General features: G+C 41.3%; 2 protein-coding genes across 2 annotated transcripts; one reads left to right on the forward strand and one right to left on the reverse strand.

The window, feature by feature from the left end:
* Positions 1-4: 4 nt before the first annotated feature.
* Positions 5-5,815, reverse strand: ppt1 (palmitoyl-protein thioesterase 1 (ceroid-lipofuscinosis, neuronal 1, infantile)). Its single transcript, XM_079368434.1, has 10 exons — positions 5,734-5,815; positions 4,683-4,805; positions 3,950-4,059; positions 3,134-3,261; positions 2,766-2,836; positions 2,409-2,511; positions 2,170-2,260; positions 1,430-1,528; positions 1,220-1,291; positions 5-465 (listed from the first exon to the last, which is right to left on the reverse strand). Exons 2-10 carry the CDS (start codon positions 4,795-4,797, stop codon positions 343-345), a joined length of 912 nt encoding a protein of 303 aa, XP_079224560.1. The 5' UTR covers positions 4,798-4,805; positions 5,734-5,815; the 3' UTR covers positions 5-342.
* A 44-nt stretch (positions 5,816-5,859) lies between these two features.
* rragcb (Ras-related GTP binding Cb) lies at positions 5,860-11,006 on the forward strand. Its single transcript, XM_079368433.1, has 7 exons — positions 5,860-6,412; positions 7,540-7,743; positions 7,842-8,041; positions 8,663-8,777; positions 9,266-9,408; positions 9,504-9,652; positions 10,182-11,006. The coding sequence occupies exons 1-7, from the start codon at positions 6,233-6,235 to the stop codon at positions 10,316-10,318; spliced, it is 1,128 nt and encodes a 375-aa protein (XP_079224559.1). The 5' UTR covers positions 5,860-6,232; the 3' UTR covers positions 10,319-11,006.
* The last annotated feature ends 724 nt before the right edge of the window (positions 11,007-11,730 follow it).

The raw sequence follows: 11,730 nt of genomic DNA on the forward strand, positions 1-11,730 counted from the left end.
TGTCTTTGTTTTGTCTTTTATTGGATTAAAAGTGATATTGCACAGATGCAAACAGTAGAGTTTTTGTCTGAAAGGTAAAGGAGTGATCCAACATTTCTGAGGTCAAATAAGACGTCAGAAGTGGCTTTTAGACAGCAGTTAAATGAGGCGATAATCGAAAGGTTACAGTGTTAACATGCGACAAGTGATCAGTGCAAAAGAAATGGATTCTGAACTTTCTGCATCCTGCAGCGCTTTTTAAAAGTTACTAGTTAGTTAGTTACTAGAAACAGAATCCAGTTTGTTTCAGCGGTTAAAATCAGATTCTACGTTTGCTGCTTGATTGTTTTAACTCGAAATGTTTCAGCGTAAAAGAGGCAGCAGGTTTGCGTTGAACCACTCTCTGGTGAACTGCAGGTGGTCTCCATCTGTGGCCAGGAATACCAGTTTTCCAGCTTTGTCCATCGCTGCCAGGCCCAGACGATCCTGTGTGCAAGGACGCAATTTAAAAGGTAACACATTATACCAATTACACTTTACATGTTCTTGCACTAATAAGTGTCTCTAGCCTGTCTACAAACCCCCATTCTGTCTTTTGTCTGCTCCCTTTTTCACAAAATGTGTGCTCAAACAGGCCGTTTAGAGATTTTCCCTCCATGACGTCACAAAGGGCAGTAGCCCCTCACCCAGGTGGGTGACACTCCCACAGCTAGGTGTTTGTTCTGTCGTCTGAGTCTGTTGTCTCTCTGTAAACAGGACATGGAGCGAGAAAGCCGGAGCCCTTCCAGAGAGGGGGCGTGGCCAGACACAGCTCATTTACATATTTAAAGCCACAGATACAGAAACGGCCTGTTCTGAGCAAGGCTGAAACAGAGGGGTTTATAGACGTGATCAAATACAGGATCAGAGTGGATTTATAAGACACTTTACAAACGTTTCAGGGAACTCTAAGACACTCAAACTGGTTAAAATGAAAACTGAACTAATATAGAAGCGGTTTCTCAGGTTTTTGACAACCCCTAAAAGTTTTATAAATTAAAAATTAAATGGTCTAACTGATCAGAGGCAGTCATGTTTGGGCTTCAGAGAAATGAGACTGTTCACACTTGAACTTTTTTTTTTTTTTATGTGCAAGTAAGGAGGAAGTGTAATATTTCACAAAGTAACTGAAAAACCACTGAGCATGTTGTTTTTAGTCATGACAGAACCTGTAAATGAACTGAAGCTCATCAACACTGACCTCTTTGTACAGGACGCTCTCCTGCAGAGTTTCCATCTCTTTGGCCTGACCCGTTTTCAAGAAGCCGAACCACTGCAGCGAGAGACGGGACAAAAACAGCTAGTGATGCTGCTTCACTACATTCACTCATCAGTTGATGAATACATTTCAAACACATATGTGTAGAATAGGAAGCATATTTAAAACTCGTGTCCGTGTTTGGGGAGTTACCTCCGTATCAACAGGATCCACAACAGTGTCCTGCAGGAACTTGACCATGACGAACTTCTCCAGCAGCTGAAGATTCTTCTTGTACGTCTCATTTACAGCCTTAAAGCGGGAAAAAAGAAACATGGCGAAATAGTAAGACAGGTGACTGTGGCTAACATGATTAAAGCTACACAAACATACAATTTGAACGCAGCAACGGGAACAAAGTCACTCAAATATCTGTGCATCTACCTCTCCATTATAAGTGTCTATGAGTTCCATGCATCTCCGCGTCTACCTTTACTCCTTTTTATCCCGTTATCTCCATTACATCCGTCTCAGTCTGCATCACGATTATCTCAAAGTCTCTGAGTCTGAAATATCTCCACCTCCATCCTGAACATACAGTATGTAGATAACGTCCCTGCCTCAAAATAAATCTGTATCTATGTAATGATGATGAACGTGATATGTAAAGCACTCTCCTCGGTGTTGAATTAATCAACGTGCCGTAATAAAGCAGTTTTTAGAAACTTCTGCAAAATGCCTTCGTCACTGGCTCACTGGAGTTTTTCCTGAATCTCATCAAGAAAAATTAATCTGCTAATAAAACCTATGACCAACCGTCAAACAGACTTTATCACGCCCTTATTTTGTAAGTACACACAGTCTACCAAGAGGACTCTTCAAACATCTGAGATATAAATTCGGATTTGAATATGTTTAAATAATGCTTGCAGCAGCTCTGCTCTCTCACTGACCCTCTCCTGGTTGACGTCTGCCAGAAACAGGCTGTGCTTCTTGTACAGGTCGTCGTTTAACGGGTCGTGCCAGTACTGCGCCTGCACCAGACTGAGCAAAAAGCACAAACACAACAACCAGTCGGTCTTCTTGCAGATGAACACAACAAGAGTTGATTTTTTTTTTTTTTGGACAAACACCATCATCAGTATCAGAAAACCACAAAGACTCAACGGGAGAAAGAAGAAAGAGATCTTACTGTTTCTGGACCAGGTCCGTGTAGGCGCCGTCGTTCAGGGCTTTGCGGATCATGTCACAGATGTGGGAGCTCTCACCGGGACACCTGGGCAGTCCATACACTCCTAGAGGTGTGTGGTCATCAGAATTATGAGTTTTCATTTTATATTGTCGTTAAAATATGTCAATAATATCTCTTTTATATGCACTGATTTTAAGAGTCTCAACAGTTAAATGTAATTGAATTGAAACTGTTGGTACTGCTTTTCAACCTGTCAATCATCCTCTGACCCTGTTTCTTCACCACCAAATAAACCAAACAAGTTCTGCAAAGAGAAGTGAGATGATCTTTTGTTCCGCTTGTTCCTGGTCACGCTACCTTGGTGCTGGCCTCCGATAGAGATCAGCGTTTTCATTGGTGGAGAGGGACAGCGCTGAGCCACAGCTCGTCTGGGGAAAGAGGAACCAGGAGAATCAAAGCAAGCTTCCTCGGCTCTTGTCGAGGAGGTGAATAACTTTGAACTTAAAACACGCTCGAACACAGAGGGCAGCGCCTGAATGGAGCTCAGGACTCCAACATTCCTTCCTCTCTCTCTGTCAGAGAAAAGATTTCTGTATTTTTTGATTATTTCATTCACTCTGCAGGAGAATCAGGGAAGAAGGGAATCTATACAAACACAGAATTCTTCCAATTTCTTTTACAGTCGTAACAAAACGGTACAGTGTCCAGAACAGTGGTTTACGTACAGAAACTGGCCCCCCTGGGAGAAGCCCATGGCATTATATCCTCCCTTCAACTCCGGGTTCTGGGCCAGCTGGCTGCACACCATAGACACCTGCTCATTCACATCCTTGAAAAACCCATTTTCTGTGTCCTGCAAGAGGAGGGACATGAAAAGTTCAGAGCATGACAGACAAATTAAAAAAGAAGAAAACGAGCGCCATGCGGCGTCACGGTGTTAGCACACATCAAAGCAGAGTCCACGCTGGCTTGTGATGAATATTAACGGCCAGAAACGACATAGTGAAGTTGTAAAGGAGTCGTTTTTCTGATGTAACCTCTGCCACCAGGACTGCAAATGTCACAGAATAGGTTTCCTTACAAGTCAAACGGACGGATCAATCAAAGCTTGATGTGCTGCTGCCTGCCATTTAGTCCAACACAGAACAACATTTCTATTTCATTTTTCACTTCCATTTTTGTTTTTATCATCAGACTGCAAACTATACAGGTTCTTTATCTGGACGTATTTTCTCATCATCACATCTTATTATTGTCTGGCTCTCTTTGATGTGGTTAGCTAAATGTGTCATATCTACATTTTGACATCTTTATTTTTTTTTACTTTAACGCATGTTGTGTTTCCATGATTTCCCAGTTTGGGATCAACAAAGTACATCTATCTATCTATCTATCTATCTATCTATCTATCTATTTGAACTGGTTATGTAAAATAGAGATATTAGTGGACAGGGATCAGACTAACAAAAGGATCAGATATAAACAGAAGTACATTTTATGCTTTTACAGATTTTGGGCATTATGGGTAATAAGCTAAGCACCTCAATGACGTTCTTTCCGATCATCAGCGAGAGCACGTAGATGCCGGAGATCTCCTCCTCGATCATCTTCTTTATCGCCCCCATGCTGAGCGGGTTACAGCAGCTGTCACCTGAAGGAGACTTCGTGTTAGGAGTCGACTTGTTCAATCCCTCCTCCTCTCTGCTCAGAGGAGAAATGTTCCCACTTTCGAAAGAAGGCCAGACTGTCTTCTTTCTCCTCGCTGAGCTGACAGGAGGAATTGACTTCCTTTCCCGTTATCAGAAAATAAAGGTGGACTATATACCTGCCCGGGCCTTAGTGGAATCTAAAGCACACATGTACTGTATAAACAGTCATATTGACCAATTCACTAAATAAAGACATTGATAAGGAATCTCTGTCTTTCTTTCCTTATTTCCATGTGAATGATATAAAACAATAATTCAACTTCTGGTTCCAGAAAGGCAGCTGAATGTTCTTCTTGGTGAGTGTATTAATCTGCTCAGCTTGACAATTGAGGTTGTTTACATGTTGATAAGGCTATAAAAAGGGGCAGGACCCCCCCCCCCCCCCCCAGCTGGGTCACTTGGTGAAATACGTAAGCATTTGGTAAACTTAAAAAAAAGTAGACACCTTCCAGTTGCAAGAATTAACCTGAGGCTTCCTGACATTTTCTTCTTTCAGATGTCTCTGTAGGTACATGTAACTTTAATCACTGGTATTTGTATAAACATGTATGTTGTAGGCCCTCACCCATCCCATGCCACAGCACCAGCGGTAAAGTCCCATTGGTAGATTTGTAAACCGGGCTGCTCGTAACCAGCAGCGCTGGAGCGGCCAGGAGGAAGCACAAGAGGGCTGATGTCATCCTGGACCCTGAAAACAAACAAAGAGAGTCACAGTTACCTTTCTTCACTCGATTTCATCAAGATTTAACAGCACGAGAACCTCCCATTGGACTTTGCTTGCTGAAAAAGTCTGGATCCATTCTTCTTGCAAGTCTCAGAGGAAGATTTTGAAAACGAGGACGCACCGCAGTCATTGGACATTGATGTGAACTTGCAGTAACATAGCTTATACTATGTGGCACAATTAGTTAGAAGTGTAAAATATTCATGTTTTTTTTTTTTGGACGCTGAAACTGAATTAAGGATTATTGATAAGCATTGAATCATTGCAGTTTCACACGTTTACAACAAATAAATGCAAGCGGTGTGTTGCAAGTAGCTCTTGGCCACTATAATTTGTTGAAAGTAGCTCTCAGGTGAAGAAAGGTCTAAAATGAATCAGATTCACTCATCATTTATCTCATTTCGTAAAATAAAATCGTAAGTTTAGTGACCAATTGATAATATTATTAAATATTTAGACAAGTTAGACTGTGAAATCCTGCAGCTGCTGAGAGAGAAACCTGAAGTATCAGAGATATGTGAAGACAAATATTCATCTGCATATATTTGGACAATGCTTTCAATTCATTCAAACGACACTGATGCTGACTCAGATAAATCAGCAAAACAGGAAGGCTGGTCAGCAGATGAATCCGGAAACTGTACTGAAAAGATAAAGTGAATCCTGTGTAGAGGTTATATAGACAGACAGACAGACGAGGAGGATAAGACACTTAATCAGTAAAGTCTAAATCAATAAATCATTGATTAAATTGATTTTTTTGAAGGATTAAGAAGACGTAAGCTGCGAAGAACGAACTTAAACCAACATTGCACAAAAAAACATAAATCCCTGAGTTAAAAAAGCGTTATTAATCTCTGAAATACATAAAGTTTTCGTAATGATTACTTACCGTTTCTGTGTGCTTCCTGCTTGTGTCTGTCGGAGCAATCGTCACATGATGACTATGTTTAGAGCCAAACAGCCAATCAGCGCAAAGGGGGCGTGGTTGAGCACTAAAAGGGGGCGGGGTAATTGTCTAACATGTGACAAGGCTTGTTGGGTTTCTTTTTTTAAAATCGAAAAGATCACAGTTTTTTCCTGCCTGGTCGATTTCTATTTACGATTATCCAACCTCTTTGTAACTTTATTTATTTATTTTTTTTAAAACGCAAGTCGATACGCCAGGGCCTGACTCAGCATTTTTTTCCACATATAATCATCACCCCCCTATCTTAAAAGCAGCTGCTAGCGTGTTAGCTTGCCATGCTAGCTTGTTGCGAAAGTCATCGACAACAACATTCCTGTCCGGATTATAAAAAAGGGCAGCAAGGCTGAAAAAGTGACCGCACTGACTGCTTTCAAGAAGAACTGAGAGACAGAGAGGGGGAGGCCAGAGAGACTAATACAAGATGTCCATACAGTATGATGAGCCGACATTATCGGGGAGTTATGGTGTTGTGGGATCTTTTCCTAAAAGTTTTGGTTATGGAGAGGACGTGCCAGACATGGAGGAGCTCTCCTCATCAGCTGACAAACCCAGGATCCTGCTGATGGGACTGAGGCGGAGTGGAAAGTCCTCCATCCAGAAGGTAAAATCACTTTTAATCACCCTCATAAAACACACACACACACACACACACCTCCTCAGGAACAGGACTGACCCTAATAATCCTGCAAATAATCCCATTTTTATGAAAGTCATTATGGTCAGAGTTTGTTGGAGCTGATTTAACTCTCAACATAATGTATCTATTGCACTATATTAAATTATGTTATACTTTATATTTCTGTCAAACTGCATCTGAACACACGTCACTGTAAATCATCACTGGTCACTTTAACACACCATCCAGTGCACCTCATTTCTTCATTGTCCTGTTGAGTTCACCATGTTATGTAAAGTCTTCTCTATATATCTTTTAACATTTTCAAATTGTATTTATGTTACTATTTTATTCGGTGTTTGACTTTTTGATTTCTGTATTGCTGCTGCAAAACCCGAATTTCCGCATTAGGGATCAATAAAGTCATATTTTATCTTATTACAGGGTGTCCAAACTTTTTTTGTTGAGGGCCAACATTGTCGCTCGCTTATTATTATTATTATTATATTGTTTTAATATTTTAAGGAGCTTTTTGTGTTTTGATCTCTTCATAAATAACGTAAATACACGATAACTTATTGCATTGAGAAACTATTTTGTTCTCATTTATTTTAAATAGTAAGGCTTTGTAGATCAGTATCAAAAGAAACCCTTCAATAAAAAGACAACAAATACTTTGTTTTTCTCAGAATGCATTCTGTAACATGGTTAATTTTGGTTTAAAAAAAAGAAAGAAAAATACATACATTTTACTGAACAATATTTTTCAGCCCTCGAAAAGCATAAAGAAAAAAGAAAAATAACAAAATATGCCATCTGAGTGTTTAAATATTTAATGTAATATGTTATAAGTCAAAACGTAGACAATAAACCACATCAGGCTAAAACACTAAATCCACTTTAATTCAATTCAGTTTTATTTGTTTAGCACATTTCATACAAACGTAAAACCAATGTGCTTTACAGAAGAGATAAACAAACACACACACACACACACACACAATACAAACTCTATAAAAATAATAAAGATAAACAGAGTAAGACAAACTAACACGAGAGAAAAGTTTTTCAAAGAACTTAAATTTTCTACGTTTTTATGCGTCTTTCACCAGGTTGTTTTCCACAAGATGTCGCCCAATGAGACGCTTTTCCTCGAGAGCACAAACAAAATCTACAAAGACGACATCTCAACCAGCTCCTTCGTCAACTTCCAGATCTGGGACTTTCCTGGCCAGGTGGACTTTTTCGACCCCACGTTTGACAGCGAGATGATCTTCAAGGGAACCGGCGCTCTGATCTTTGTCATTGATGCTCAGGTTGGATAAGGCTTACATTGTAGGTAAAAAAAAAAAAGACTTCCTGTGCTGAGATGTTATTTATTAATCTGTCTGTGCTGTATCTCTGTCTCCAAAAGGACGACTACGTCGAAGCTCTCGGGCGGTTACATCTCACCGTTTCGAGAGCGTACAAAGTGAACCCAGACATCAACTTTGAGGTGTTCATCCATAAAGTCGACGGTCTCTCAGACGACCACAAAATAGAAACACAAAGAGACATTCATCAGAGGGCCAACGATGACCTGGCGGACGCCTCGCTGGAGAAGCTTCACCTCAGGTGAGTATGTGACGTGTCTGCACATGTCGGGTCAGGTCTGTTCAGGTTGCTGAGAGAAGAGGAAGAGGAGCGCTTCGTTCTGGGATCAGATACCAGAGAGAGGGAGAGTAAAGCTGCCTTCACACATCCGCTCCTGAAAAAATCAAGAAACGTTTCGGCTAAAAAAAAATAAAAATAAGGACGTGGAAGTGACAGACAGTATCAGACGTTTCAGGTGTTGCTTTAAACTGTAAAGCTGCTCTGAAGGTCTAACCAGCTGATCTTGTTCTGTGATGTGTTTCTGACAGATATCCTGCTGTTTAAAGTCAAATATATTGCACACTGTGAATCTTTTCCTTGTAAAACAGAAAATAAACATCCTTTTCTTCAGTGTGATGATCACTGTGTCTGACACCTATACATGCCAGCGTTCACAGGCCTGAATCATCACAGTAAAGAAATAATCCGTCTCGTTGTTGACGGTCTGTTTTGCTTTGATGAGTCGCGTAAAGAATCATTTCAGTCTGTGTGGCAGTAAAACAACCTCCTCACAGGGGCCTTAAAGTTTCCATCAAAACCAAACAGTCATGCCTTAGTTGTTCTTCAAATATTTCATCTTTATCTCCTTCTGTCCCCGCTCAGCTTCTACCTAACCAGCATCTACGATCACTCCATATTCGAGGCCTTCAGCAAAGTGGTCCAGAAGCTCATCCCTCAGTTACCGACGCTGGAAAACCTTCTGAACATTTTCATATCTGTGAGTCTCGTTTGTTGTTTTCTTAATTCACACTTATTGAGATTGTGAGGAGAGAATTTAAAGCAGTTTTTAAGGTACCTAAAACAAAACTGTATTTATGCTTTTTTACTCGTGTTTGTTGTTCCCCGATCAGTTGTCATTAAAAGTCATGTGTGATAGGGAAAATATACCAGGTTTTTTTTCTGTGGGATTTGACCTTTATTGGATAGAGACAGGAGAGAGTGGGAGGAGCCTTGATCAGATTCAAACCCACGGCCGCTGTGACGAGGCGTGCAGGACTTACTGTATCTGCCGCCCTGTTTTTAAGTAGCTGCTAATGAGGTATCTAGTTAGCATGCTAGCACAACATTAAAGGCTAGAGGTGTGTTCATGTTCAAGCAGGTTTTTAACTCTGATATTCAAATGTTTTTAAGATAATAAATCTTTCCCCAAACTTTCAAGACTCTTTTTAAGTCCATTTGAATCTCTGTATTCTTCATGTTTTGCAGCATTCTGGGATCGAGAAAGCGTTCTTGTTCGATGTCGTCAGTAAGATCTACATCGCCACAGACAGCTCTCCGGTCGACATGCAGTCCTACGAAATCTGCTGCGATATGATCGACGTCGTCATCGACGTCTCCTGCATTTACGGGTCAGAAGAATTGTACTTTAGTTTTTCTCTCTCTCTCTAAGCCGTGGGCTGCGTCCTTGTTATGAACAGTTAAACATGTGCCTCTCTGTTGTCAGGCTGATGGAGGACGGCAGCGGCTGTGCCTACGACAAAGAGTCCTTGGCCATCATCAAGCTCAACAACACGACGGTGCTTTATCTGAAAGAGGTCACGAAGTTCCTCGCTGTGGTCTGCATCCTCAGAGAGGAGAGCTTCGAGAGGAAAGGTGTGTAGTCTATGATGTTTAAATGATTACGTAGACACCTTTAAGAGTGGTTTGATTCAACATGTTTGTCCTGAATGTAAGACTCTAGTGGCAAGCGGCCATCTTTAAAAATGTACATCTATTCAAAGGAGCCGTGTGTAACTCTGACACCTAGTGGTTAAAAAGGGTCCTGCAATCCAAATTCAACATTGGAGAGAGCTGCCCCCCCCCCCCCCCATCTCTATTGAATCAATATAAATGCACGCAGGTTGTTGTCATGTCGCAAACTCTGAAGCTTCAGTGTTTAGCCAGCTCTGCATCGGTCTAGACATTTCTGCAGAAGTTCGGTCAGGTCGAATTCATTATATCTGAACGTGTTGCCAAAAAGGGAAGGTACAAACGTGACAGTTGAATCAACAACCTCTTTCCCAAATCGTTAAATGATTCATCTGTAGTTTTAGAGAAAAGCTAAGTCTTGAGGGTTTTTTTTTTTGATCCTGGTATATTCAAGTCTGTTTTCTATAAAAGAACGTCTTTGTTCTCTCTGCAGGTCTGATAGATTATAATTTCCACTGTTTCCGAAAAGCCATCCAAGAAGTGTTTGAAGTCGGCGCCTTGAGTGTCAGCCCGTCGCGTAGCAACCTGACCAGCCTGAAGTACGCCTCCGTGAACGGAAACGCTCTCTAACAGGCGGAGCTGAGACGACACACACACACGCAGGCGGGGACCATGTGGAGGACAGAAACATGCGGGGGCGCACAAATGTCCTGTCAGACAAACGCAGCCGTTCTGTTTGACGCTTGATTTGAAAGAAGCTGAGCTGCAGCAGAACTCGACACCACGAAAAACGTAGCTCCGGACTTTAAATCTGATCGACCTGCTCGTCCTCTTCGGGTTTCACGACAGGAGATAAAGACTCATCTCTCGAGACGAGAGGAGCAAGAAAAGAAAAGAAAAGAGCTGCTCTCTGAGCGTTTACCTGTATTTAAATGTCAATGAATTCCGTCAGCTGTGTTTACCTTCTTGGCCAGTTAATTCAGTGTGCTCTGCAAAATGTTCAGACTTTTATGTAGTTGACGTGTCATACTGACAAACATGTAAAATGTGTAAAATGTGTAAAAGCTCCGTGGACCTCAGCTCGACCCGTGTTTCCATGAACTCCACTTTACACTTTAAAGCACATGTGATCCATGATCCTGCATATTTAACCCCGGGGGATGTGGACGGCTGTGAGGGGATTTAATCAGCACTGTGTTTCTTCTACTCTGTGCTTCTGTTGATAAAAACGTCCCCCCCCCCCCCTGCAGACGGGACCTGTGCCAGTGACACCATTAAGAGCTTTGATCAACAGGTCAAAGGGCGGAAAAAAAACCCCCAATCAAATCTTTTTCTCCGACATCCTGCGTGGTTTGTCGACAGTCGACTTCTTGTAGGTGATGAATGTTTAAAACCAAATTCTCTTCTCTGAGTTTCAGTTTGTAGCAAATGTTTTTACGTTCCTCGTTAGTGTGAGCCGGACACCAGGATGATTAGTTTTATTATTGTACATAACTCTTGAATAAAATATGTTTCTTAATTCGCTGAGTCATGCTTTCTTGCATCTGGGAGCCTGGGGGGGGGGGGGGGGGGGGGAATGATATGACATGAACGATTTGCTTCTCATTATTTAAGAGTAGTTTATTTTACACTAGAAAAAAAACAAGTGATTTAAATGGATGTATAAAAAGTTCATTTCACCTTTAAGACTTTTTATCCAACCATGTGGATTTTGGGGCGGCAGTATCTCAGTCTGCAGGGACTTGGGTTGTTCAATTCTCTTTCCTTGCAAAGTCTGGAAACTGAGTTACTGGTGCCAAATAACTTCCCGAGCAGGCTCTCCATTAAGTGCATGTCCATAGGATCCTATGTGTGTGTGTGTGTGTGTGCGCGCGCCTTTTTTTTCTTCTGCTTCTTGTGCGTCCAGCTTCGTTGGAAGCTTTGTAATTACCTTGTTTTAGCAGCAGGTGGCAGCATACTTGCGTGTAAATATTTACGTCAGCTCCACTACAGAAAAACTTAATTACAATAATAATTCAAATAAGTAAGTAGGCCTAGTGATT

The sequence above is a fragment of the Symphodus melops genome (assembly GCF_947650265.1).
Source record: "Symphodus melops genome assembly, chromosome: 18".
NCBI classification, from domain to species: domain Eukaryota; kingdom Metazoa; phylum Chordata; class Actinopteri; order Labriformes; family Labridae; genus Symphodus; species Symphodus melops.

Excerpts from the sequence above, each read along its gene's own strand:
- rragcb (XM_079368433.1), top strand. The coding sequence starts at position 6,233 with ATGTCCATACAGTATGATGAGCCGACATTATCGGGGAGTTATGGTGTT. Across the intron at positions 8,042-8,662 it reads CTGGAGAAGCTTCACCTCAG|CTTCTACCTAACCAGCATCT; the intron begins GTGAGTATGTGA and ends GTCCCCGCTCAG. Across the intron at positions 8,778-9,265 it reads TTCTGAACATTTTCATATCT|CATTCTGGGATCGAGAAAGC; the intron begins GTGAGTCTCGTT and ends CATGTTTTGCAG.
- ppt1 (XM_079368434.1), bottom strand. The coding sequence starts at position 4,797 with ATGACATCAGCCCTCTTGTGCTTCCTCCTGGCCGCTCCAGCGCTGCTG. Across the intron at positions 2,512-2,765 it reads TATCGGAGGCCAGCACCAAG|GAGTGTATGGACTGCCCAGG; the intron begins GTAGCGTGACCA and ends ACACACCTCTAG. Across the intron at positions 466-1,219 it reads AGAGCGTCCTGTACAAAGAG|GATCGTCTGGGCCTGGCAGC; the intron begins GTCAGTGTTGAT and ends CCTTGCACACAG.